This window comes from Penicillium alfredii, assembly GCF_028826965.1.
Source record: "Penicillium alfredii strain IBT 34128 chromosome Unknown utg000007l_segment0_segment0, whole genome shotgun sequence".
Lineage (NCBI taxonomy): Eukaryota > Fungi > Ascomycota > Eurotiomycetes > Eurotiales > Aspergillaceae > Penicillium > Penicillium alfredii.
Window position 1 is genome coordinate 2,183,946 of NW_026622704.1, and position 22,111 is coordinate 2,206,056.

The window sequence follows — 22,111 nt, forward strand, 5'->3', positions numbered from 1 at the left end:
TCATCACATTCAAGCTGCCGAGTGCCTTGTGGACACTCTGCTTTCTCCTCCCCACCAATACATTTATACATTGGGACTTGACTGGTCTCAGCGCCCTCCGAGCCATTCAAACACGCTAAGCGCATCGCTTCATAGCCCATTGGTTCTTCTTTTTGGCTCATCTTCTGGCCTTCTTGTCTCAGCAAGGTTGGGAGAGTCTCAGTGAAACACCCCAACCGGGACACCCAGTGTATTGAGAGCGGCTTTCATCAACTCGCCCTTTGGCGCATTTCTCTCCACTCTGGTTCAACAAACCATGTCCACAGCCCAAACCAATGCTGCTTCGGCAGCAAATGTCAATGGGGCCTCGGCTGTGCCCAAGGTCGAAGATCAAGCGCAGGGCCCAGCTGCAGTCAGCAAGGGTGACCCATCACCCGTGAACTGGGACTCCGAGATCCAGCTGGTGTCATCACTCGCAAAACTGCAAGAGCTCGAACGAAAGGTCAGTGGAAATTTTGGTCAACAGACCCTGGGAAATACTGTCAAGTTCTATCTTGAAACACCATACCCGGGCTATCTTTCCTTGATACACAAAGAATGAACCCTTCAACTAACACTAACCCAGATCCATGAAATGCGCCATCTTCTACCACAGGGGACACTAGATCCCCTAGTACCGGTCGCCAACCCAAACAAGACATCACATAACACCCCGATCGCAGATTCGCCACATCTGATGCGGGGTGATCTAGACGAAACGTCTCGAGCGAGCCTCTCCAGCATCCAGCAATTCCAGTCCATGTGGCGCAGCCCCGAGCTTGGCCCTGTGTGGGCGCGCGTAGAGGCACGCATTAATGAATCTAATGGCCAGCTTCTACAGCCATCAGGGAAGTGGGAGAAGGATTATGACGTGCTTCTCGAGGAGCTCGTCAAGGAAGAGAAAAACAAAGAAGAAACCCATCTGCGCGAAGATGAAGATGCCGAGCGTGCTAAGGCATTGTCAACTGAAGGAGGGTGGCTGGCTGCCCTTCAGAAATTTATCGATCGCGATGTGCCCGGCGTACGGGTTATCCGTGGTCAGCAAGAAACGTCTCTGGTGGTTGCGCTTGTGCGTGCGGGTATTGTCTTTATGGTTCAGGGTGTGCGCGAGCAGAATGAGGTTGGAGTTGGGGAATGGCAGGTTTCGAGTAAGATTGCGCCAAACAGGCCTCAAACGAAACTCGAGGGCTTTATCCTCGACTGTCTAAGTTCTCGTCCACGGAAGTGGGATCTTACTTTTCTGCTGGTAAGTTCTGATCTTGATCCTTTGCTATGTTTTGGGTACGATTCTGATTGTATTTCTCTAGGACATGATCTCGTCATACGCAGATATCAAGCAGACACCATGCACCAAATGCTCCCGCCTAACCGACAACGCCGCCCAACTCCCAGCCATCCGCCGCGCCCAGCAAACTCAACATACCGATGGCGAGCCGCGGACATGGACATTCGAAGCATTGCACATCAGCTGCACCCAATAACAACATCCCCATCAAGCCATACAAATACTAAAAAGCTCACACAAAATACACCCATTTTCTACCTCAATCATCATGCGCCCCATAGATAATATCATGCCAATGATTCGCCGGATACTCCTCCCCATTCCGATCCCAATACCGCCGCGGCACACAATGCCGCTCATACCCTCCAAACCGTTTCCCCCACCGTCCAGCTACTTTCCGTCCACTGCAATACTCCACCTGGCTCCATGTTCCCTGGTCCGGCACCGTGTACTTGCGCCGCCGGAAATCGTAGCGCTGGCCGCCACGGCCCCGGGCCCATGGGATCGGCGTGTCGTCTATGTCGGCGTCTCTGTGCCATCGGGACCATTCGGCTGTAGATGGGTTGTGCTTCTTTCCGGTGTTGAGATTTTGATTCTGAGGCTGGGGCTGGGTTTGGGTCTTCTTTTTGGTGTTGCTGTGGTGGATCTTCCCGACATAGATGTCTGGTCCCCGGTTGCTGAACACATCTGACAACCGCCAGCGCCGAGGCCAGTGGCTTGGGTTGCCGGGGCGTGGGTCTTTGGGCCAAATCCAGCCTAGGGTTTGGGGGTGCCATTGCACTTCCACGTTTTCTTTTCAGGGTGAGGTGTAAGGTTGGATTGTTGTAAGGTAATAGGTGAGTGGGTATGACTTTGCTTGAATCAAGGCAAAGTAGTAGACTAGGTATTTCCAAAAAAAAAAAAAAAAAAATGAATCCGTGGATGGACCTTAGCACTCTTATAGAGCCGGTAGATGCCGTTCTTTGTGTCTTCTTTGGTTGTTTAGCCAGGCAGTTCATAGCATGTTCTTTCAATGCTGTGCTGGGAAACTGCTATTTTTTGGCTTCTTGTCATAGATCATGGCGATAGCAAACCCCCTCTCCCTCTTTCTCTTTCTTACTTGCATGTTTGTCTGATGCTGTTCCACTCATTGACAATGCCCACCAGATCTAAGACCTAGCATTATTTTTGAATCAGGGGCAGCTCTATTGAAAGAGCTTTCATGGAGCTTCCATGCATGCGGTTAGTCTCAGCCAGACTTTTGAATAATGATACCGGAAAGCACGCAGATTCAATATAAGACAATGGTCCCTTTGTATGTGATATAGTCTCAGTTTTGCTTGATTAGGAATCATGAAGGGTATTTAATACTCAAGTTTGCTGGTTAAGATCATCCTGATTTGAGCCTACAAGCCTTGGAACTCCTACTGGTACTACATAGAGTTGTAGTTGGCTTTTAGTTGTTTGATCAACGCATTAAAATCGTATTCCGAAATCAAATTTAATAGCCGTCAACAGACTAGGTCGCTTGATGGTTGCAAAGCGCAAATGCAAAGAAATTCAAAGAAATAAACCAACAATCCGCAGTAGAACCACCCCTATGCCAGCTCACAACGCCAGTTTTCTTGCTATTATCATAACCCAAATCGCTTCAAACGATGCAACGCCCTAACTTGGAATATATCTAGAGAAAAACAAAGGCACTTTGGTTGTGGAATGTGCCTCACATTGATAAGAAGCCAAAACTACCGGCAAACCAGGTAAAAGACGCAATGGTGATAATGGCCATACCCAGGGCAAACTTGAAGGCTTGGCGGTCGATGTCGGAAATAGCACCACTGCAGGTGGCACATTTGAATTCTGGGACTGTCAGTGATTCGATCAAATCAAGGATATAGTTGATGTCAAAAACTCACCGTTGAGTGGGGTGTATTTTTGCGGGCGATACATCCCAAAGTAGAACTGGCTCTGCGAGCTCAAGTGGCCGGCCTTGGCTGTATCGTCGATTTCCTTGGCGGCATCATAGATGACCAGCGTGTACGTGGCCGTCAGCAGCTTCATGGTTGCAGAGGCCTCGAAGTTGTTGGTATCCCAAACCACCGACCCCGTAGCCTTGGCGCTCATGTTCGAGGTGATGGTATAGGTGGCACTGTTCAGGCTGCACGAGGCGACTACGTTGACTGCCGACGGCGTCACTGACAGTGAGGTATAGTTCCAGACGAATGTCACATTGTGCCCGATCTTGTAGTAGCTAGTTGACGAAGACGCCGGGGTGATCATAGCCACACCGCCCGCGCCCGCAGCAGGGTCGATCGAGATCGATGAAGTGGCCGTGGTTTTCTTGTCGGTCTTGGTGTCTGTTTTGGTGGCCTTCTCCTTGTCCTTGTCTTTGGCGGTATCCGTCTCGGTGGAGGTTTCGGACGCACTGGCGGTCGCTTCGGTGGTCGATGCATCGGTGGTTTCTAAGAGACAAGATGTCAGTATGGTCTACCAAAAACACAACCACATGCAAGACCATGGGGAGTCGAACCTGCTCGTTTATCCAGCTGGTCATCCCCAGCGAGCATCAACGCATGAGGCTGCCATGACCAAGCCGAGGCAATCGTCGCCAACAGCAGAAAAGAGCACACGATGCTCAGCAGAAAGGCCCGCATGGCGAGATTCTCCGATGCAGATCGTCGGATGATCAAGGAGAAAGGGTTTCAGGCCCAGGGGCTGTATTATCTGGATGACAGGAACTTGGACCAGGCCGATAAGCCCCTTGCACCGAGTTGATATTCACGAGGGAATAGGAGCTGATAGAGTTGACAAGGAGGAAGGCGTGGACTGGTCGGTTTCACTGGTGTAGCCAGCAGATTCTGCGAGAGAGAGAAAAGACCAAAACAACGTGGAGGAAAAAATGTCAGTGATTGGGACCGTCTGGGCCCTGAGACATGCAGATCACCGGAATGTTTGGAGGCGACTGAGGGGAAGCAGGACACCAAAGCGACCGACAACCACAAATAAAGCGAGGGAAATCAAACGAATGACATGAGAAGCGAGAGGAACGACAGGAGAAATCAGGAGAAACGAGGAAAAAGCAGTTGAGGAAGCACAAAGAAGCAGATGTGTCAGGCCAGTCCTGCCAGGCTAAACCCAATCAGGCGGTGGCTATCGAGGGATGTGAGACATCTATTTATAGACGTACAACTATGATATTCTAGATAGTAGAGAATATGAGGATTAGACTGAGAATATGAGAATATAGAATATACTGGAGTATTACCAGTGATACGGATCATATCCATTGCATTATAAATGGCTGGGAAAATGCTCGACTTGGTGCTTTGGCCCCGTTGCTTATTTTTAACGTTATTTTCTTACTTGTCCTAATTCAGTTATTTTTAAATCTCAAGTACAAAATCATTCACAATAATATAACTATACATCATATATCCAGAGACCCTTTGTACAATCCCATATCATCCATATGCACATCAAGACAATGCATCATTTCGACTCCTCTTACGAAGTCTTGTACACAGCCTGCAGCTTGACAATGTCACAGTTGGAAGGAACCGTAGTGTCAGAAGCCTGCGGGTTCTGGAAGAAAAGCTGGTTGTCGCAGACTAAATAGCAGAAAACAAAACAGTCAGCCACAAGGTTCCGGTCATCAACAATCCCACGGATTACAAAAACTTACTCGACCAGCTACCAAAGGTCTGGCTAGGTCCTTGCAGACCATCCTTGTTGATATAGAATCCCTTCGTGCCGGCATCTTCATGAACGCCGATCCGGACGGGTTCCTTGAGACCATCTATAGGAACAAAAAAAAATAAAACGTTAGCTGCTATTATTCCCGCCAAATATGTCACCCAACTAAAAGTGAGAAAAAGAACTTACTGCCTCTCTGGACCGTCACCAGATCAATCGCCCACGGAGCCTGGTTCTGCTGGTTCGGCGTGTCGTATCGCACGGTGCCGTTGTTCAGGTAAAAGGTGGCGGCATCGGCGGCCTGTTTGGTGAAAATGGGCTCGCTGTCGAGTGGGCCAGACGCAGCGCTGTGGTAGGAAACGAGCCAGAGGCCATTGTGGGAGCTGTTGGAAGCACCGGAGGTCTGCAGGTTGAAGAGCTTCTGGACGGGGCTGGCGGTGGCGGCGGTGGCCAAGAGGGAGACGGCGGCGAGAAGCTTCATGTTGCTTGAATGAAGAAACGAAAAAGAAAAGATAAGAATAAAGTATTGTTTTGGTGGAAATAGGTGAGGGTGAGATATAGAGAAGATTTGAAAGTAATGGCAAGAATGACGAGGGGATGACGCCCGCTTTATGCTGTAGAACCTGGTTATTGAATCCGTGGTGGAGCAGACAATTGGGTCTGTTTTGATGCAATCCCTGGGTCCAACTGAGAAGTAAAATGGAGCCAATCGTATGTTTTAATGTTTGGATGCAAATAAGCATGAGGGATCGACAGCCTGCAAGGTCTGCTTCGCCAAGTTCCCTCTGCCACCTTGCGGCATAAAATTAAAGCAAAAACAAAACTATAATCTAACAAAAATTGTTAGATCACCGATTTCAGGAGTAGGATCATGTCCGGATCAGGGGGAAATGGATGATCCAACCGATCCGTGAATCCGATGATTACAATCGGCTGGGTTCACAAGCAAGTGGATAACCGCCCTGCTAGCTTGAAGCATCTGTACCAGTCACGATCGGGCGAAGATCGCTTCCCCGCAAGGCACCGTCTATCGGCGCCAACGGAGATCGGAGAGACATCGGCACGGTCATCCGGGCATTCCAACTATCACAGTATTACAATGAGAATGTGGAAAGTTTTGGTGTGATTAATGGTGTCAGTTTTTCTTCTTTGCCTTCTTTCTGCTTGGAATGAAAGGCAATCGACTAAATATAGACCTGGAAGGATCCGTTCCTAAGTTATATCCATGGGAATCACATCCCGAACCCCTGGATTTACATCTTCCGCCTGGTTTCTCAGCAACCCCCAATATTCGCTTTCCACGGTACTTGCCTGTGAAGCGGCAGAAAATGATATTCCTATGGGAAAGTAAGAGTCAGGCACCCCCTATTTCCTGATATTCGAACCAATGGCAAATGTCGGGGCTTGCACTTGACACGCTCGAATCTTTGGAAGGAACGAATTGTCATTTCTCCCAGGTTGCTACCATTCATCCTGTACATCCTGGCCATTCTTTGGATCAGAACTATAACCAACATGCATCGCCCCGGGGCCGTGAACGCTGTTCTAGTTATCACTCTGTATGCAAGTGGACCTTGGAGACCCATTTAAAATCGATTAAAATCGATTCGAATAGCGATCGTGGAATCGGTTTGAAGGCACTCGTAGTATGTAAAAGCCACCATTTAAATAAATAGCATGAAAACTATTGCCATGCCACGTTCGAATCTCCAGCCCCCATACCCCAACACAAGCCATTTCGGCGCCATATCATGGCAACTTTTCAAAGACATCACTGACAAAAAAGACAAAATGTTACAATCACCCTTTTACAATGAAGAGCTTTCATTAAAACTCCATTTCTAGCGGTGTAGATCCTGTCATCCTGACATCCGGGGTTCGATAAACGCATCGAATTAGCGATAAGAAAGAGGCAGCCTTACGACTAAAAAGGGTTAAGAGATATCTGTAACTTGGGGGCAGGCGCCCCGCCTCCTGCACTCCTAACCTATGTCTGGCTTTTGATATCCGTCAGGGCGGAGGGGCGTATCTCGAGTCGGCGCTGGGTCAGCGAGCACAGGTGGGGTTCGGTCCCTGGAGGCTGATGTACTGGTTGAAGCGACTCCATGAGATTTGCAACGAGGCTGAGAAGGCTGGCGAGAATGGGCTGGTGGAGCTTGCTGCTGATTCTATTGGATTCATGGTGAACAATATTGAGGAGAGGAACTCGAATGTTATTCGGGTATTTGCGGCTGCAAGCGATGAGGTGCGTCAGGATGAACATCTGGTGGGATTGAAGAATTTGGCCGAGGAATACAGGGGCACGTAGAACAATGTTTGGTGCCTTCGGTATTTTGGCATTGCAGTCATCTTGAGGCTTTCGGTGGCCAGTTTGAAGAGAAATATTTTGATATCCCGTCAGCCATCATAGTTCTTTCATTACAATCAAAGAGATGGATTTTCATACTCGAAGTTTACTGAAAACAAACGACGCTTTTATTCGAAATTTGCACTCTCCAAATTCGGAACATCTCATACATAGCTGCAGACATAAGAAAAAAATTGTGAATGGGGCGATGTGCATAGACCAACAGCGCCCGAACCGCCTCAAAAGTACATGCAGGCAGGGAACGCCATCCTTCGCGTTGTTAGCGAATAACAGCCACTATGTAAAACGCCCTACATCAACAACCCCTGAGCAGCAATGAGTTGTTCCCAGATGAGCCAATATTGACGCTCTAAATATAAATTTCCTTTCGGTCCTTCCTGATCTAGAGAGAGCTCATCAAAAGCCACAATAGCATCGCAAAATAATGCCATATCGTGTTTATAAGTATTATTAGAAAAGACGCTTGCAATGCGGGGGGCGAAAACATGATGCTCTCTCCGGTATTTTGTTAACTGAATACTTTTAATTTAAATTAAGCCTGGGAATGCCCCGGTCTTGCTCTCCAAGCCCTATTTTGTTTCTGTGCTTGCGAGTATGGTCGGCGCCCAGCCGGCTTGGTACCCGCTTCAAAGGCAGTCGGGCGATGATATATCGCAGCCTCTGTCAGTGATTGATTCCTTTTTGTTATTATTCACTATTGATAATTCATGAACTAACTTACTCTTAGGGTTAAACCTGCCGACGATTATAGAACCGAAATACCAACAGCAAAAATATCACACCCCAAACCCTCACGATGGGAAGCCATCTTCCGCGCCTTTGGGCTCAGCATCATCTACGCCAAATTACACAGCCACAACGAAGAACAACCCAAGGTCGCCATCTGGAAGAGCCGCCGCGTCGCCCTCCCAAAACTGCTTCTCCATGTAATCCCAGTCCTGGGCTGCAGCGTGTTGCTCTGGCTGAACCTGAGCGGATACTACCTGGGGACCGAGATCACCGGGATCGAGGGCCACAACAACGCCAAACTCGGGGCGATACAGTTCGCGGCCAAGACACACGAAATCACCATCATGGCCTCGCTGGGTATGATTGTCTTTTCCATGGTCCAAAACCGGATCGTCTCGCGCCCGGCGGCCTTTGGGACGGTCCTCTCTGGTCTGCAGTTTGAGAAACTCAGTTACCTCTGGTCCAGAGAACTCTGGGAGATTATCAGCGTGGAATGGAGCCAGCCGTCTGGGAAATTGTTTATCGGCACGCTGCTGGTGGCTATGTTCTTGGCGCCAACTGTCGGGCCCTCGTCGGCTGTGCTGATGGTGCCCCGAGTCGACGATCTGCAGGCCGGTGGAACGGACTTCTGGCTCAATGCCACGCGCGAGCAGCTCTGGCCGGCAGAGGTCAGCGATAGTGGTGTCGACCCGACATGTCTGGTTGATGAGGGAAAGACAACGTGCCCGGCTGCGGGCTGGAAGGGGCTCGGTAGCGCGGTCTTTCCAGCATTTGAACATCTCACCCCGCCGGGGCCGTATTACTCATATATCCAGTTCCCGGGCGAGGTGTACCTCCTGGGCAAGTATGGATTCCGCTCGATGTTCTTCAACGTTCGGGGATATTTCGACGTGACGCTGGCGTCTTGTCCGTCGGCCGTTGTGGCTGACTCGCTCGCCTTGGCCAGTATGTACTGGCAGCACGCCAGCGAGTGTCCGTCGTGGCGAAAGCACTTCAACTGGTGGAACCGGGCCAGCTGGAGCGTTAAGGGCGTGCAACAGCCCGTCACCAATGTTGCCTGCATACGAATGAATCTCACCGATCAGTTAACTGCCCCCCACGGCGTGTTCGCCGCCCTGGGAGGAGGAATCAGCTTCCCGGTCTTCGACACATACCGGTGGATTGGCGACATAAGCCATTACGACCCTGTCAACTATACCGACCCCAGGCTGCTGTCCCAAGTGGCAGAGCGATTGACACACTCAACACACCCGGAACTGCTGTGGCTCCCCCTGAATCAGACGCGGTTCGGAAACAACTCGGTTGGTGTCATCGCGACGTTTCCTCCCAGCGAGAAATTCAACACCACCAACGTGATCAGCTGCGAGGTCGATTCGCGCTGGTTGAACGCAAACCAGAAAATCACCCGCGAGTACAAGGTCGACAGCACCTGGACCTCCAAAGCCGATTTCTTCTACGAGCTCATCAAGAACCGCGCCAGGATCCCCCTACTGCCGCGCATCCAGATCTCCCCACAATGGGCAAAGTACGTCAACCCGCGCCTCCCGCTCTCCAACCAAACCGTCTTTGAGCAGTTGCTCATGGCCTCAGGCCTGTGGAATATCCAGCCGGAGGGAGAATCACACATCCTCGCCCCATCAGACGCCGCCCTCGGCGACGTCGTCGAAGCCGCTCTGGCCGGCATGGTCAATAACGGCCTGGCGAACCTGAGCCCCATGACAAGTATCCAGGGCACGCGGCCGGGGGATGAGCTGTGCACGGATGCATGGATCGACCCTCTCATGCCGCAGGGCCCCAGCGCGTTCGGGAAGGGCGGCATGTTCTGGAACATGGATGGCATTGATACCTCCAACATGACCAAGTTCACCATGGAGGTGATTGTCAACGGGTACGCGTACTCGGTCAAGGGAGCCACGTCCATTGCTGCTATGGTTGTGATGCTGGTTTATTGTCTGATGGTGATTCCTCATACCATCTATGTTGTACGGACCGGGCGGAGCTCGTCGAGTTGGGATTCTCTTCCTGAGATTGTTGCGCTTGCGCTGCAGTCCAGACCCACGGCTGCGTTGAAGAACACCGGTGCGGGGATATCGACGTCGGCCATCTTTCGTGCGCCGGTTCAGGTCCTCGGAATGGAGCGACGGTTGACATTGGCGTTTGGGGATACCCAGAAGGGTGGGACCCCGGTCAAGGAGAATGAGGCGTATGAATGACTTGGTATGGGTATAAATGCTGTATATGTGACTATAGTTAGAGTTAGGTTAGACCTGCTTGCATTTGCATGGCCTGTTCGAAGTATGTTCGAGTATCCAAATGCATCTGCGTAGACTACCTTTGGTAGGCAAGAACAGTCGAAGCACATCATTATTCATCGTCGTTCATCATCACTCGTAATCTGTCTCTATTGTACATGCCATGGCCCCAGGATCCCTAGAGGCCATTAAAAATGAAGTCTAAACAGCTTACTCCTTCTGGGGCGGTCGCTTCTCAAACTCTGGCTTCAGCGTCCAGCGGCCACGACCATCGCGACTGCGACTGAGTGTCGCAACGGTCTTGAGCATTTCCTGGAATTCAGCAACGCGCTGCTGGTTGTTACAGTAATGGTTGAAGTGATCCACAATCACCTGCGTGTAAACTGGGCCGCGGCGCGAAGCGATGAAATCGCGAATCAGAGAAATGAACTCTTTGCCACGAGGCATACGGGAGGGCTGGGGGCTGGCAGTATCAGCCCGCGCAGCCTGAGGGTTGAGATTGGCAAGAAGGTTCGCAGACGACGGGCCGCCGACGGGTCGTGCCGAGCTCCCTCCCGAAGAGAGATCCGAGCGGCCCGCGACACCAAATTGGCCCGTCCAGGTGGGAAGTCCAATGGGAGTTGAGCGGGCAGTTTCTTCGGCCTTGCGCAGCTCTGCTGCTGCTTCGTTGGCGACCCGGCGCGCTTCGGCTTCAACCATCTTCGGGTCCGCTCGAAGAACACGCTTTCCGTTCACGATCTGATCGTGCTGGAGGGCAGAGTGAACGCCGGACCGAGCGAAGATGCCATGCATAATGTGGTCCTCGGAGTTTTTGGGGTTGCCTTGCTCGTCGGTATCTTCGGAAGCAGTTTGGAATTCTTCGATGTTCGCAATCCCCTGCAGGCTGTTGATGCCCGCATCTTCTGGGGAAGCGGAGCGTGCTTTCGATTTTCCTTTAGGCTGGTTACCGTTCTTGCGGGCCGGGGTTTCGTCAGACTCTTCCTGGTAAGTGACCTCGGCGTTTTTGAAGAGCCTAGTTGTCTCCAGCTCCTTGTCGTCTTCATCAGTGAGCGAAAACAAATCATACAGGTCGCTGAGCTGGAATCCCTCTCGTTGTTGGGGGTCACGAGTGATCTTGTTGGTCAGGAACTGCTTGAAGATCTGTCGGTGATAAATCTTCTCTTCGATGGTGCCTTTGGTCATCAAGCGGAAGATGGTCACGTCACGCTTCTGGCCCAGTCGCCACGCGCGCTCGCGTGCCTGCAGGTCGGTCGATGGATTCCAATCGGGGTCGTAGATGATCACCCGGTCGGCTCCCGTCAAGTTCACTCCGATGCCCCCAACTCTGGTGGTCAACAAGAAAAGATGGATACCAGCATCATTGTTGAAGGTATCCACCATCGCCTGTCGGTCCTTGATTGGAGTGGTACCGTCCATTCGGCGGAAATTGAAGCCTCCCAGTGATTTGATAAATTTCTCAATGATATCCAGCACCTGGCGAGTCTGTGCAAAAAGCAACGTTTTGTGTCCAGTATCTTTCCACACTTCCAACAGACCCTTCAGAACCTGCATCTTTCCTGATCGCTCGCCACTGCCGTAGTCAGTCTCTTGAGATCGTAATGCATGATCCGCGAGGTCGGGATGATTGCAAATTTTGCGAAGAATGTCAATGCCGAACAAAGAATTCCGTTTGCCCCGATATATAGACTTCATATCGTCCGAAGCAAGGAACCTCTTGTAGATAGTTCGCTGGTATTGGGTGAGTTTACAGAATATAACCTGCTCGCTCTTTTGGGGAAGATCGGCCGTTACATCTGCCTTGAATCTCTGGATAAGATACGGGCTGATGGCATCTTTCAAGGTCTCTGCGCACTTTGCAGCCGTCTGCACCTGCAGATTGGTCGCCGAGGCATATCCACCCTGGCGGATAGGGATCTCAAATTGGTTTTTGAAGGTGACCAGATTTCCCAAACGCATTGGAAAGACAAAGTCAAACAGAGACCAAAGATCAACCAAACTGTTCTGCATTGGTGTGCCAGACAGGATGATGCGATGGGGGGTCCGAAGTTCTTTGCAGCTGAAGGTAATGCCGGCATCCGGGTTGCGGATTTTGTGACCTTCATCGAGGATAGCACATCCCCAATTCACATCGACAAGAACATCGGCATAGGACTGCAACCCCGAGTAAGTCGTCACCAAAACATGTCCTTCTTCGGTGACCCGTTTGATCATCTTCTTGGCGGCTTTCTGCCCGGCGGACAAAAACCGGGCATTGTGATGGCCCATCATCTCAGAGGTCAGGGCATTCTCCCTGCTATTCTCTTTGCCAAGGTTGATCATACCACTTCCGGAGGAGTGCAAGATTGAGACGCGGAATGGCGGCCACCAGCGATGGAATTCGTTAACCCACTGCTTCATGAGCGTGGCAGGACATACGACGATAGCCGGCTTAGTGAACTTCTTGCTGTGATGCAACGAGGCAAGGTAAGCGATTGCCTGGATTGTCTTTCCCAGCCCCATTTCGTCTCCAATGATTCCACCGACGGTCTGCCGGTGCAGTTCCCAAAGCCACTGGACACCAGTGCGCTGGTAGGGAAAGAGGTAGTGATGGATGTCTCCCGGAACACGGAGACCATCTTCGAGCTCCATATCCGGTTCCGTTGGGTGCGGCTTCAGCCATTCCTCGTCTTCGGTTTCCTCTGCAACAGGGTTTGTCTGGGCACGCTGACGAGCGGCACTCCGTCGATTGATCCACTTCTGAACGCGACTCTGATAAATTGCTTCATTGCCATCATCTACTCCGCTGAGATCCTCGAGCTCAGTTTCAGCCTTCCCCTGTTTGCGCTTACGAGTCGGCGGTGTGTCCGGCAGCGTGTCAGGCATGAATTCTTCATCCTCTGATGCGGCCTCGCCATCCTCCGAGGCCACATAGCTCGCGGACCCATCATCCGAGACACTGGTGGCGCGAGCCTTCTGGGGCTTTGGTTTAGCGGGGGTTTCATCGAGCTTCCTGCGCTTCCTGCCGCCCGCTAGAGGACCGCCCTCGCTAATTTCATGGAAGTCGAGGTCCGGGCGCACAAGATCGCGGTGAGATGCGACTGGTTGGTGTGCTGCTTGGTCGCGCTCTTCTTCTTCGTCATGTTGATCCTCGGCATCTGCGAGTGCATCTTGGAGATTGGCTAGCGGCCCATGAGGATCGGCGTTCATCAACGCAAATGGTGTTATTTTCCCCGTCCGGAGCAGGTAATCGCGACGGGACTCGTTTGGGAGCCGGCCCGTCCCATGGACTGGTGTGGCGCTGTCCTGCAGCTGACGCCTCTCGTCGATGCGCTTCTGTATATCCCTCACATCGTTGACCAATCCAGACTTGCGTGACTCCAGTCTATGCAGTTCGGTTTCGATGCGACGTCGGGTGCTGGCACCAACAGGCTGGGTCAGTCGATGGCGCGCCTGGCGGATCTGGGATTCGGCTTTTCTAGAGCGGGAAGTAAGCGACTGCGACCTCACAGATCAAACTAAAAAGCTCACTCTTTGTCAGTCAAAGCCTTCTCCAGCCTCTTTGTTTCATTTTCTTCGGCCTTCTCCGCGAGGATCTTATCGGCCTGTAGAACGGGATGAGCACCATATGACGATTTCAACAGTATCCCTCATACCTTCCGAGTGATGTCTCTTTCTAGATCATCCTGATCACGAACATATGCCTGAAGCTCTCTCAGGCGAATCGCTTCATCGGAGCCAGCTGGCGCGGGGGCAGGGTCGGGAGATGCCATTTCGACAAGCGAGGGATGCGGGGGGGAGTACAAGAAAGAAGGAATAATGAGGTAAGTGAGCTCGAAAAAAGAGAGTCTATACTAGGGGCTTGATCCCAGTCCAAGCAAACATGATGAATGCTCCAGAAAAGGCACGAAAAAAAAAGAAGTAGAATTGTCTCGAGTGAACAATCCGAGCGAAGGCACCCGACATTATTGCGATGCAGAACCGGCACAATCACCCACCGCCCTTCAGACCGCATATGTCCACGTGACTCGGTGACTCATACCCCGGCAAGATACATGCCTCAGGCCCTCAGCCAGCTCCAGGTGGCTGTGGAAAATGAACTGTTCAACGCCTCATCCAGGGCATTCCCCCATTTGCCAGTATTTAGCATTGGCTACACTGTCCCATTTATTTTATATTTTTTTGAGACTAGAGTCTCCGTTCAGCCCGAAAACATAACCTGGAACAACTTATCCCATTGAGTAGCTAAGAACCTACGATGGCCTCCCTGGATACTACCTGGATAATAGTGTCCAAGCGACCAGTATCAAATACTATCAGTGTCTACTTCAACTTGCTGCGTTGGATCAAATCTGCTACACAATAATCTTGAGAGACCTGAAGGTAATATCAGGCATTACACCCCAGGCATGGCAGTTGGGTATGCAACAATGTGACGATCCGAGGGCCTCACGGTCGCCAAGGAGACCACAATCCTCCAAAGTGCCCAGTGAGCCCTCGAAAGACTGTTATGAATTTCGACAGAGTATCAATCATAGAAAGACTCCAGTCGAGTCGAGAAGTGCTCTTCAAATGCCAGCAAGAACAAGAGAACAAGACCGTAGAAGTAATGAAATGATGATCTTTTCGTACGGTACATGGGCTCAAGGTCGCCCACTTCTCCAACCTTCTCATTTCCTTCTTCCCTTTTTCCCCTCTTTGCAGTTCGAAATTTCTTTCGTTGAATGTTCGTCTCATTCTGTCTGTTGGATTCCCGATTCTTCGGGTTTCAACCCTCGACTCGGTTTTGACTCCCTCGCACTCTCCGAGTCAACACGGCGAATTGCGATCGCCCATACCTTTCTCTCCAGCCTCACCAGATCATGAGAGGCCCAATTCCACGTTAACGTCAATTCGTTCTCATTTCCCCAGTCCTGTCAAAGGCGTCAGGATTTCCCCCTGCTTGAGATCGCGCCCCTCGCGTGGTCCTCCCCCGCGGGCCATCCCACGCACTCCCCCCGATTACAGTGCGTTGGTACTGTGGACGGTGACAGTGAAAGTGACGGCAAATCTGATACTTGGTCTTCTTCTGCCCTTTCTTCTTTCCCATTACCGACCGCAAGTGAGACATTGAAATGGATTCTGGCTGGCAACCGTACCAGGATCCCTTGATGGGTCGTCCCGCGCAGTTTAATACTGGGTTGGCGTCTCATCCCCAGCAGCTAGCCTCGAAATACGGTCAGCCACCGCAATCACAGCCCCCCGTCGGATACACGTACGAGACTTTCCAAACTCCTGCACCCAAGGCCCCCTCGGTTGGCCCCAACTCCAAGACCATCTCGATGGCCTCGTCCCCGACCGCCACGCCACGTAGTCGGGATTATGTCACCGATGCGGATACCACCATGGAGGACGCGGATCCGTACAACCGAGCTAAATATCCCACGAGGCCAAACCATCACAGTCGCGCTTCATCCCAATTCCTGGCCCAAACCGAGGAGTCGTCGGCTGCTCGCAGGTATTCGCCGATGAACGCCCTGTCGCCGCCGATGTCATACCCTACCAGCCCTGGGACATCCCAGGGCTCATACGGCTTCTCGCCTGCGGGTCAGAACCCTTCTCAGCGCTCGCCCGCAAGAACATCCGACTACTCCTCGCCCCCACAGGGTTACCAGTCGCCGCCATGTGAGTGTAGGATGGAATACAAAATTTCTCAACGGTTGACTAACCTCGTGTCATGCAGCGATTCGGCCCCCAAGACTTCCTCCGCTCCAATCCGCCGACCTCAGTCCCGAACAATACTATCCCCCATCGGCCTCGTCGCACATGGGCGCGGCATTTGGTCCAGGTTCGCGATCCCCTCGCTCAGGGTCGTTACCGTCGCAAACCCCCGGTCGCGGTCCGGTGCCGAAGTTCCAAAAGCTCAAGTCGGTGCAAGAGCTCCAGCCGAGGATGAGTGTTCAACCTGCCTATCGGCGCGCCAATCCGGAAGGTGGTTTTATTAGCGTGAGTATTCTTGTAAGCCTTGATTGTGGGAATGCGGAACTCACGATTCATAGCCCTTGCAAGCGTTGACGACGCACCTTCCGGCAACTTATCGCATTTGCAATCCGGGATTCAACTACGAGTCATCGCGAAATCCGCGACGAGTATTGACCAAGCCGAGCAAGGGAGTCAAGAACGATGGCTACGACAACGAGGACAGCGATTATATTCTCTATGTGAACGATATTCTTGGTAGCGAGGAAGCTGGTCACAAGTATGTTCCTCGTGTTTCTCTCCCTATCGTTCTATTATCTGACTGGAATTCTAGGAATCGCTACCTCATCCTTGACGTGCTAGGCCAGGGTACATTCGGACAAGTGGTGAAATGCCAGAACCTGAAGACCGGAGAAGTGGTGGCTGTCAAGTGCATCAAGAACAAGACAGCCTACTTCAATCAGAGTATGATGGAAGTGTCAGTTTTGGACCTGGTAAGTTTACATTCCAACATCTATACCACCTGAACGCCTGCTAATAATGCTATCCCTCCAGCTCAACAGCAAATATGACAAGAACGACGACCATCACCTCCTTCGTTTGAAGGACACCTTCATCCACCGCCAGCATCTTTGTCTGGCCTTCGAGTTGTTGAGTGTCAATCTCTACGAGCTCATCAAGCAGAATCAATTCCGGGGATTGAGCACAACACTCGTCCGCGTCTTCGCGCAGCAGCTGCTCAACGCACTGAGCCTTTTAAATAAGGCGCATTTGATTCACTGCGACCTGAAACCCGAGAATATACTCTTGAAGAAGTCAGTTGCTCTCCGGTGCTACTTCCAACAATCATTGTTACTAACACCTGAATGCCCAATAGTCTTGAGAGCCCCATCATCAAGGTCATTGATTTTGGGTCTGCCTGCGATGAACGGCAAACAGTTTACACTTACATCCAGTCGAGGTTCTACCGCTCACCGGAAGTGCTCCTTGGTTTGCCGTAAGTCACCGTATCCACGCCATGGCTCGCCGATTTTTTAATAACTTAAATCTAGCTACTCATCCGCCATTGATATGTGGTCCCTTGGATGCATTGTTGTTGAGCTTTTCTTGGGTCTGCCACTGTTCCCCGGGTCCTCAGAATACAACCAAGTTTGCCGGATTGTCGAAATGCTAGGTTTACCCCCAACGTGGATGTTGGAAATGGGCAAGCAATCGGGCGAGTTCTTCGAGAAGACCCAGGACGAGTTCGGGCGAAAGACCTACCGCCTCAAAAGCCTGGAGCAATACTCAAGGGAACATAACACGAAGGAGCAGCCCAGCAAGAAGTACTTCTCGGCTTCGACTCTGGAGGAGATCATCCGGAGCTACCCCATGCCGAGGAAGAATATGAAACAAGCAGAGGTCGAGCGAGGTATGACCCCCATTTTCCATTAACACTTTGACATAATTTCTGATCATCGAGCCTGCAGAGCTGAACAACCGAGTTGCATTCATCGACTTTGTCCGTGGCCTGTTGACGATCAACCCGCTGGAGCGGTGGTCACCCCAACAGGCCAAACTGCATCCATTCATCACCCAGCAGAAGTTCACTGGACCTTTCGTTCCTCCCATGAACTTGAAATACTCGACTATCAACAAGACGGTAGCTCCCGGTGTTCAGCAGCAACAGCAGGCTGAAGCTGCTAGCAAGCAGAGAGCGGCACAGGCGGCACATGCGCAGACGGCCTACTCCATGCAGATGAATCAATTCCACACGCCAACCCACGCGCAACCTCCGCCCATGTACAATGGGATGTACCAGCAAGGAGCTCCGCCCCCGTACCCTACGCAGCCACCAGGCTACGGTCATCAAATGGGTTTGATTCAGGGTCAAATGCCCCAGCCCCAATATGGACCCTCCCAGAGTCTGTATGCGCAAGCCACGACCCGCGCTGGCCGCCAACGTGCATCCACCATGGACCACCAAGGTGGGGGCATTCCTCCCACAATCCAGCGCGTTGCCAGCCACTTGGACCCCAATGCCCCAATTCGGTTGCAGCCTAGCCCTGCATACTATCCTCCGCCCGCTGATGGCTACGTGGACGCGAGTGCCAACCAACGCCGACGTGGGAGTCGTGCCGGTGGCAACCAGCGTAACCGAGACTTCATCCGCACTCTTGAAGATGGCGTGCTGGGTGAAAGCTATATGGGCCAGAACCAATGGCACTAGGGCTGTCCAAGGTATCAAGGGCGCGGATGCGTGCCCTCACGCGGTTTACTTGCTCTTTTTGCCACCGAGTGCCTGACACTCGGGGCATGTACTTTCGAAATTGATGCAGGGCGATTATCCTTTCTTGTCTTGCATTGTTGACCTCGGTCGTCGGTCTGTGGAACTTTGCTTAGTCCACCAGTCCCTTTCCCGGCCATAGTCGTTTCCAAGCCCATGCGTCTCTCCCCCGGGTGCGTTTCCGATGTGCCGCTTCGAGTCGCTGACATGGGTCGACTTTGAGTCTCCGCAGTAACCATTTCCACAAGGTCCAGAACGGGCACACCGATCTACACAACTGCATCACTTGTGCCGCACCAAACCGCATACTTGGAATGCCGCGAGTAGTACTTTTCCACAGGGGTTTTGTTGTCGAGTCTGCCACAGCAAGGAAATTATCAGTGCCGTCGCTGTCTTTTAGAATCCTTTTTGCTTGCTGGTGCATGGCTCCAACTTTCCCAGTCTGGTGTTCTTTGTTTTTCTTTTAAAACAAAACAGAAAAAAATCCACCTAACCCCTGTTCGGTATGTGCGGCTTTCCCTCTCCCTTGCGTGATTTCCTTTCGGCATAGCCTGGAGTATGAAAGAACGATTTTCTTTGCTTGTTGCTTCGCTTTTTTTTGCTTCCAAGTTTCTCTTGCTTTGTCTCCGTATTCCCCTTCGGTCCATTCTACTGTGTCTGTACTTTGCTTGGGGATGTCGACCGATTTCTGTCTGTTGAACGTGTCTACTTCTTCGACTTTTTGGGTCCATGTGTGTTTTGTTTAGATGCTCGGTGATGTAGGCAGTGGCATCCCATCACCTGGAATTCTACTTCGTATAGCATATTAAGCTTTGTTGTCCTTTTCTTCTTTCTTATTTTATTATTTCTGTGGTTTCTTGCTGGCTCTAGAAGATATATACACAACAAAATACCGTGCTATCCATAGTAACTGCCGGTTCTGTCAGGGGTTTTACTTTCCGGCTTGTAGACTCAAGGCGTGGTTTTATTGGCTATCTAATACATCCATAATGCCTTTTTTTTTTTTTTTTGTGACTTATGAGGTTTCAACTAATAGAATTACTTCAGATATCTCGTATGGTTGATCAAAGCCCTTCTATCAGAAATATCAACTGAGAAAAGAAACCGAACGACATTCCTACACTAGATAGTAACACTGCTCGGGTCTTTCCGACGTACTCTTTTCTGTTTGAAGAAATTAAAAAATAAAAACATGTTGAGTTTTCGGGCGTGCTGTCTTTGAATCACCAGGAATACTGGCATACTTTCATCCCTGCAGCTCTGTCCAATTGCCATGTTGCGGGTGTGCACAGGTTGTGGATAGGGCTTGAGTTAAATCCGTGTCACCAGCAGCCCAACCTAATTTTGGGCATTGAAAAGATAAAAAGGTTGACGACTTGATCTACCTCGAGTCTAAAAGATCGAAATCGTTGCGATCTGAAGTTATTTATATGGGTCTTCGGGTGGAGTGAACTCTACGTTCAGACCAACCGAGGCACACACAACAGCTGATATATACAAATAGTATATAAGGAAAAAGACAGGGATAACATGTAATCTTCTCATTTATAGTTAGTTTGCAGAGTATCAGCACAACACATCCATAGGGCCAAACAATAATTCCTCGCGCTGGATGCCCAACTTGGCCCACCAGGGCGATCACGGACTCGATCGGGGGCCAGAAAAGCCCGGCATGTGGGGATATTTCCGCCCCGGCCTATTGCACCTCTCCCACTTGGACATCCGTCTTACCTACCTTCCCTTTTCACGACTCGCCATGCCGTCTACTCCCCAACCCGCCATGGAGAACAATCTATCTCCCACAGGGCGGAAGCCAAGGACCAGTCGGCCAAAGGTGCGCACAGGCTGCCTGACGTGCAAGTATGACCTCCCCGTGAAGGCTGCGTTTCCACCCCCCCCCACAAAAAGAACTCCCCCTCCCGTCTCCATCGAGGATCAGCCGGGTTGCAGATAAGAATCCGAGACTAATGGATGGACCCTGACTGCAGGATTCGACATAAGAAATGCGACGAGGCCCGCCCGGCTTGTCACCAATGTACCCGCATCGGTCGAAAATGTGACGGATACGCTGACACCCCCGATAAAAGAACTCGTGCCTGGCGGGTCAATATCCACTCCAAGGCCCCGTCCAACACTCTGATCTCGCTGGTCGATGTCAGCCAGGCGGACCTCACGCCGCACGAGCGTTGGTATTTGGACTTCTTTCGTAACTGCACCGCTCGCCAATTCGCCAGCGTCTTCACCAACGCTTTCTGGGGGCAATTGGTCCACCAGGTGGGTGAGGCCCAACCCGCTGTGCGCCATGCGGTCATTAGCATCGGTGCTATTCACTGGCATTGCCCGGTGTTGAAGTTCGCCGCCGACGCTACCTCGTTCCCTCTGCGTCAATGCAACAAGGCCCTAGTGCATCTGCAGCATAACCTCGTGACTGATCTCTCTAGCCGTACACGCATGGAAACGGTCTTGGTGTCCTGTCTGATTTTAGTCTTGCTCTGCTTTATTCAGAGAGATGTTCGTGCGGTTAGCTGTCACCTGGCCGCCGGCTTTAAGCTGCTGGATGAATGGCAAAAGGCCCAGATGAACTACAGCCCGCTCGGGCCAGTTTTGCTGCAGGCTTTTACCCAGGTCCACTTGCACTGGGCGGCCGCGACCGAGTCTAACCCGGCTAGTGTGCCTACTGCCCAGTTCGTTGCCTACCATTTCCCCATGATGGACATCGTGGAGGCTGCCGAAGAGGCCGGAGGGTTCATGGTAATCCTGGGTTGGCTGCTTCTGCAGACGGATTCCAACTCGCAGCCGTTCGGTGGTACCAAAATGGAGAGCGCGTCCGTGATGACCCTCAAGAAAATGCACGCCTGGAGAAGCCGTATAATCCGGGCTTTGACTCTTCGTGGCGAATCATCCCCGCACACGAACCCGAATGTTTTGTTTCTCGACATCTGGAGCGAGGTGATCTTTATCAAAATCATTACCGATGCCCATCTCGAGGAAGGCGAGACGAGATACGATGCTTATCTGCCACACTTCCAGCGAACCATTCACCTGGCGAGGCAGATCTTGATCCCTGCAGCCCACTCGCCCGTGCCCGGTTTCTGGGCCCGCACTGGGATCATCTCGCCGCTCTTTTTCTGTGCGTTAAAATGCCGCGACTGGAACACGAGACGAGAGGCACTGTTTTTGCTGAGTCTATGGGAACACCGACCAGGCATCTGGTCGGTATCGGGGACAGCCCTGGCGGCGGCCCGGTTGATTAAACATGAATCCGAGGATCTCACACCAAAGGATGTGGTTCCCGAGACTGCGCGTATCGAGTCTCTGCGCGTAGACTTCTTGCCTCAAGAGTGTCAAGTCCGCTTACGGTACCGTCACTCTCCGGGGTTGGGCGCGAAGTGGATGGGGAAGGACGGGTGGCGGAGCGAGCTCATGTCATACTAACGGTGTCTGGGTGCCTTGACACCTTGACACCTTGACACCTGGGCGGTTTTTGATACCCGGAGCCTGGCGTTTCAGGTGTCTCTATTTTCTGTTGGATCTGCAGTTTCCCTTTTTTCTCACCACCTTGAGTGGCCAGCGGCAGACATGCTTTT

At 51.6% G+C, this 22,111-nt stretch overlaps 9 protein-coding genes across 9 annotated transcripts; 6 read left to right on the forward strand and 3 right to left on the reverse strand.

Annotated features, from left to right (window-relative positions):
* Positions 1 to 295: 295 nt before the first annotated feature.
* On the forward strand, positions 296 to 1,499 carry NUU61_005479 (RNA polymerase II mediator complex subunit MED27 domain-containing protein; the record flags this gene model as incomplete). The annotated part of the gene is made up of 3 exons (XM_056656061.1): positions 296 to 481; positions 605 to 1,264; positions 1,326 to 1,499. 3 exons carry the CDS (start codon positions 296 to 298, stop codon positions 1,497 to 1,499), a joined length of 1,020 nt encoding a protein of 339 aa, XP_056511674.1.
* A 153-nt stretch (positions 1,500 to 1,652) lies between these two features.
* NUU61_005480 (uncharacterized protein) lies at positions 1,653 to 1,994 on the forward strand (the record flags this gene model as incomplete). Its single annotated transcript, XM_056656062.1, has 1 exon — positions 1,653 to 1,994. One exon carries the CDS (start codon positions 1,653 to 1,655, stop codon positions 1,992 to 1,994), a length of 342 nt encoding a protein of 113 aa, XP_056511675.1.
* A 1,011-nt stretch (positions 1,995 to 3,005) lies between these two features.
* Positions 3,006 to 3,936, reverse strand: NUU61_005481 (uncharacterized protein; the record flags this gene model as incomplete). Its single annotated transcript, XM_056656063.1, has 3 exons — positions 3,006 to 3,142; positions 3,199 to 3,744; positions 3,813 to 3,936. 3 exons carry the CDS (start codon positions 3,934 to 3,936, stop codon positions 3,006 to 3,008), a joined length of 807 nt encoding a protein of 268 aa, XP_056511676.1.
* Positions 3,937 to 4,786: 850 nt separating this feature from the next.
* NUU61_005482 (uncharacterized protein) lies at positions 4,787 to 5,456 on the reverse strand (the record flags this gene model as incomplete). The annotated part of the gene is made up of 3 exons (XM_056656064.1): positions 4,787 to 4,890; positions 4,965 to 5,078; positions 5,165 to 5,456. 3 exons carry the CDS (start codon positions 5,454 to 5,456, stop codon positions 4,787 to 4,789), a joined length of 510 nt encoding a protein of 169 aa, XP_056511677.1.
* Positions 5,457 to 7,058: 1,602 nt separating this feature from the next.
* On the forward strand, positions 7,059 to 7,283 carry NUU61_005483 (uncharacterized protein; the record flags this gene model as incomplete). Its single annotated transcript, XM_056656065.1, has 1 exon — positions 7,059 to 7,283. One exon carries the CDS (start codon positions 7,059 to 7,061, stop codon positions 7,281 to 7,283), a length of 225 nt encoding a protein of 74 aa, XP_056511678.1.
* A 654-nt stretch (positions 7,284 to 7,937) lies between these two features.
* On the forward strand, positions 7,938 to 10,285 carry NUU61_005484 (uncharacterized protein; the record flags this gene model as incomplete). The annotated part of the gene is made up of 2 exons (XM_056656066.1): positions 7,938 to 7,978; positions 8,071 to 10,285. The coding sequence occupies 2 exons, from the start codon at positions 7,938 to 7,940 to the stop codon at positions 10,283 to 10,285; spliced, it is 2,256 nt and encodes a 751-aa protein (XP_056511679.1).
* A 249-nt stretch (positions 10,286 to 10,534) lies between these two features.
* On the reverse strand, positions 10,535 to 14,073 carry NUU61_005485 (DNA-dependent ATPase RAD26; the record flags this gene model as incomplete). Its single annotated transcript, XM_056656067.1, has 3 exons — positions 10,535 to 13,778; positions 13,832 to 13,905; positions 13,957 to 14,073. The coding sequence occupies 3 exons, from the start codon at positions 14,071 to 14,073 to the stop codon at positions 10,535 to 10,537; spliced, it is 3,435 nt and encodes a 1,144-aa protein (XP_056511680.1).
* Positions 14,074 to 15,414: 1,341 nt separating this feature from the next.
* On the forward strand, positions 15,415 to 18,467 carry NUU61_005486 (putative protein kinase Yak1; the record flags this gene model as incomplete). Its single annotated transcript, XM_056656068.1, has 7 exons — positions 15,415 to 15,964; positions 16,023 to 16,285; positions 16,339 to 16,752; positions 16,814 to 17,073; positions 17,136 to 17,255; positions 17,311 to 17,669; positions 17,728 to 18,467. 7 exons carry the CDS (start codon positions 15,415 to 15,417, stop codon positions 18,465 to 18,467), a joined length of 2,706 nt encoding a protein of 901 aa, XP_056511681.1.
* A 2,028-nt stretch (positions 18,468 to 20,495) lies between these two features.
* NUU61_005487 (Zn(II)2Cys6 transcription factor) lies at positions 20,496 to 21,959 on the forward strand (the record flags this gene model as incomplete). Its single annotated transcript, XM_056656069.1, has 1 exon — positions 20,496 to 21,959. One exon carries the CDS (start codon positions 20,496 to 20,498, stop codon positions 21,957 to 21,959), a length of 1,464 nt encoding a protein of 487 aa, XP_056511682.1.
* Positions 21,960 to 22,111: the final 152 nt, after the last annotated feature.